The sequence below is a fragment of the Propithecus coquereli genome, unplaced genomic scaffold (assembly GCF_000956105.1).
Source record: "Propithecus coquereli isolate 6110/MARCELLA unplaced genomic scaffold, Pcoq_1.0 Scaffold590, whole genome shotgun sequence".
In the NCBI taxonomy this organism is placed as follows: Eukaryota; Metazoa; Chordata; class Mammalia; order Primates; family Indriidae; genus Propithecus; species Propithecus coquereli.
Genome location: NW_012151841.1, coordinates 838570 through 839733, shown reverse-complemented (window position 1 = coordinate 839733; position 1164 = coordinate 838570). Strand labels below are relative to the sequence as shown.

General features: G+C 40.2%; 1 protein-coding gene across 1 annotated transcript in view; it reads right to left on the bottom strand.

Annotated features, from left to right (window-relative positions):
• Nucleotides 1–1164, bottom strand: part of NDRG3 (NDRG family member 3) — an 86105-nt gene that overhangs the window by 33035 nt on the left and 51906 nt on the right. Inside the window, 1 exon segment of the mRNA XM_012658942.1 lies at nucleotides 492–609. Within this exon segment, the coding sequence (XP_012514396.1) occupies nucleotides 492–609 (118 nt within the window).

Below are 1164 nucleotides of genomic sequence, written 5' to 3'. Positions count from 1 at the left end.
CGCCCGGCCTCAGAGCAGCTTTATTCTTAAGATCCAAATAACAGAAACAACTTATTCCATGTATTTTCATAATAGGCTACTAAACAGCAATTAAAAAGAAGTACTGCTACACAAAACATGGATGAGTCTCACAGACAAAAAGATGAATGAAAGCAGCTAGACACAAAAGAATACATTTTCTATGATTTCCATTTAAGAAACTATAAACCTGTTTAAAAACAGATAAAAACTATGTAACAGTGATAGAAGTCAGAATAAGGTTATTTCTGGGAAGAGGAGTATCAGTTAGGAAAAGGCATGAGGGAATTCTCTAGAGCTGGCAATATTCTGTGTATTGACTGGGTCTTGATTCCATATGTAAACATTCCTCAAGCTGTACACTTAAAACTTTTTGCTCTTAACTGTATATATTCCTTAATGAAAGATATAATAGATAAGCTGTTTTGAAAAGGGTGAAGATGAACCGATGGATACCTTCATTTGGTACTTACTTTGGAAGCTGCCCAGTCAATCCAGCCTTTAGCGCAAGGGTCAACATTAATGAGCACAAGGCCTTCCACAAGCTCTGGATGATTGAGCTGAGACAAAGACAACAGTATGAAAGTTCCACTGCAACAGTTCTTCTAAAGAGTTGGAACATGCTTTATCAGTTCTTACTATGCCTTAATGCCTGACATTTGAAAGTAAGACTACACAGAGGTGGCTAGGAAGCATATATAGAAAAATAGCTCTTGAAATCTGACTTAGCATCTGGAAACAAGTTTCTTTTTTTTTTTCTTTGAGACAGAGTCTCGCTCTGTTGTCTGGGCTAGAGTGCCGTGGCATCGGTCTAGCTCACAGCAACCTCAAACTATTGGGCTCAAGTGATCCTTCTGCCTGAGCCTCTCGAGTAGCTGGGACTACAGGGATGCGCCACCATGCTCAGCTAATTTTTTCTATATATTTTTAGTTGTCCAACAAAGTTCTTTGTATTTTTAATAGAGATGGGGTCTCGCTCTTGCTCAGGCTGCTCCTGAACTCCTGACCTTGAGTGATCCACCCGCCATGGCCTCCCACAGTGCTAGGATTGCAGGCGTGAGCCACCATAACTGGCCTGGAAACAAGTTTCTTAAATCACTATCAAATGATCTTGCCTCGAGAGGATCTATAGGGAAGACAAGTCTT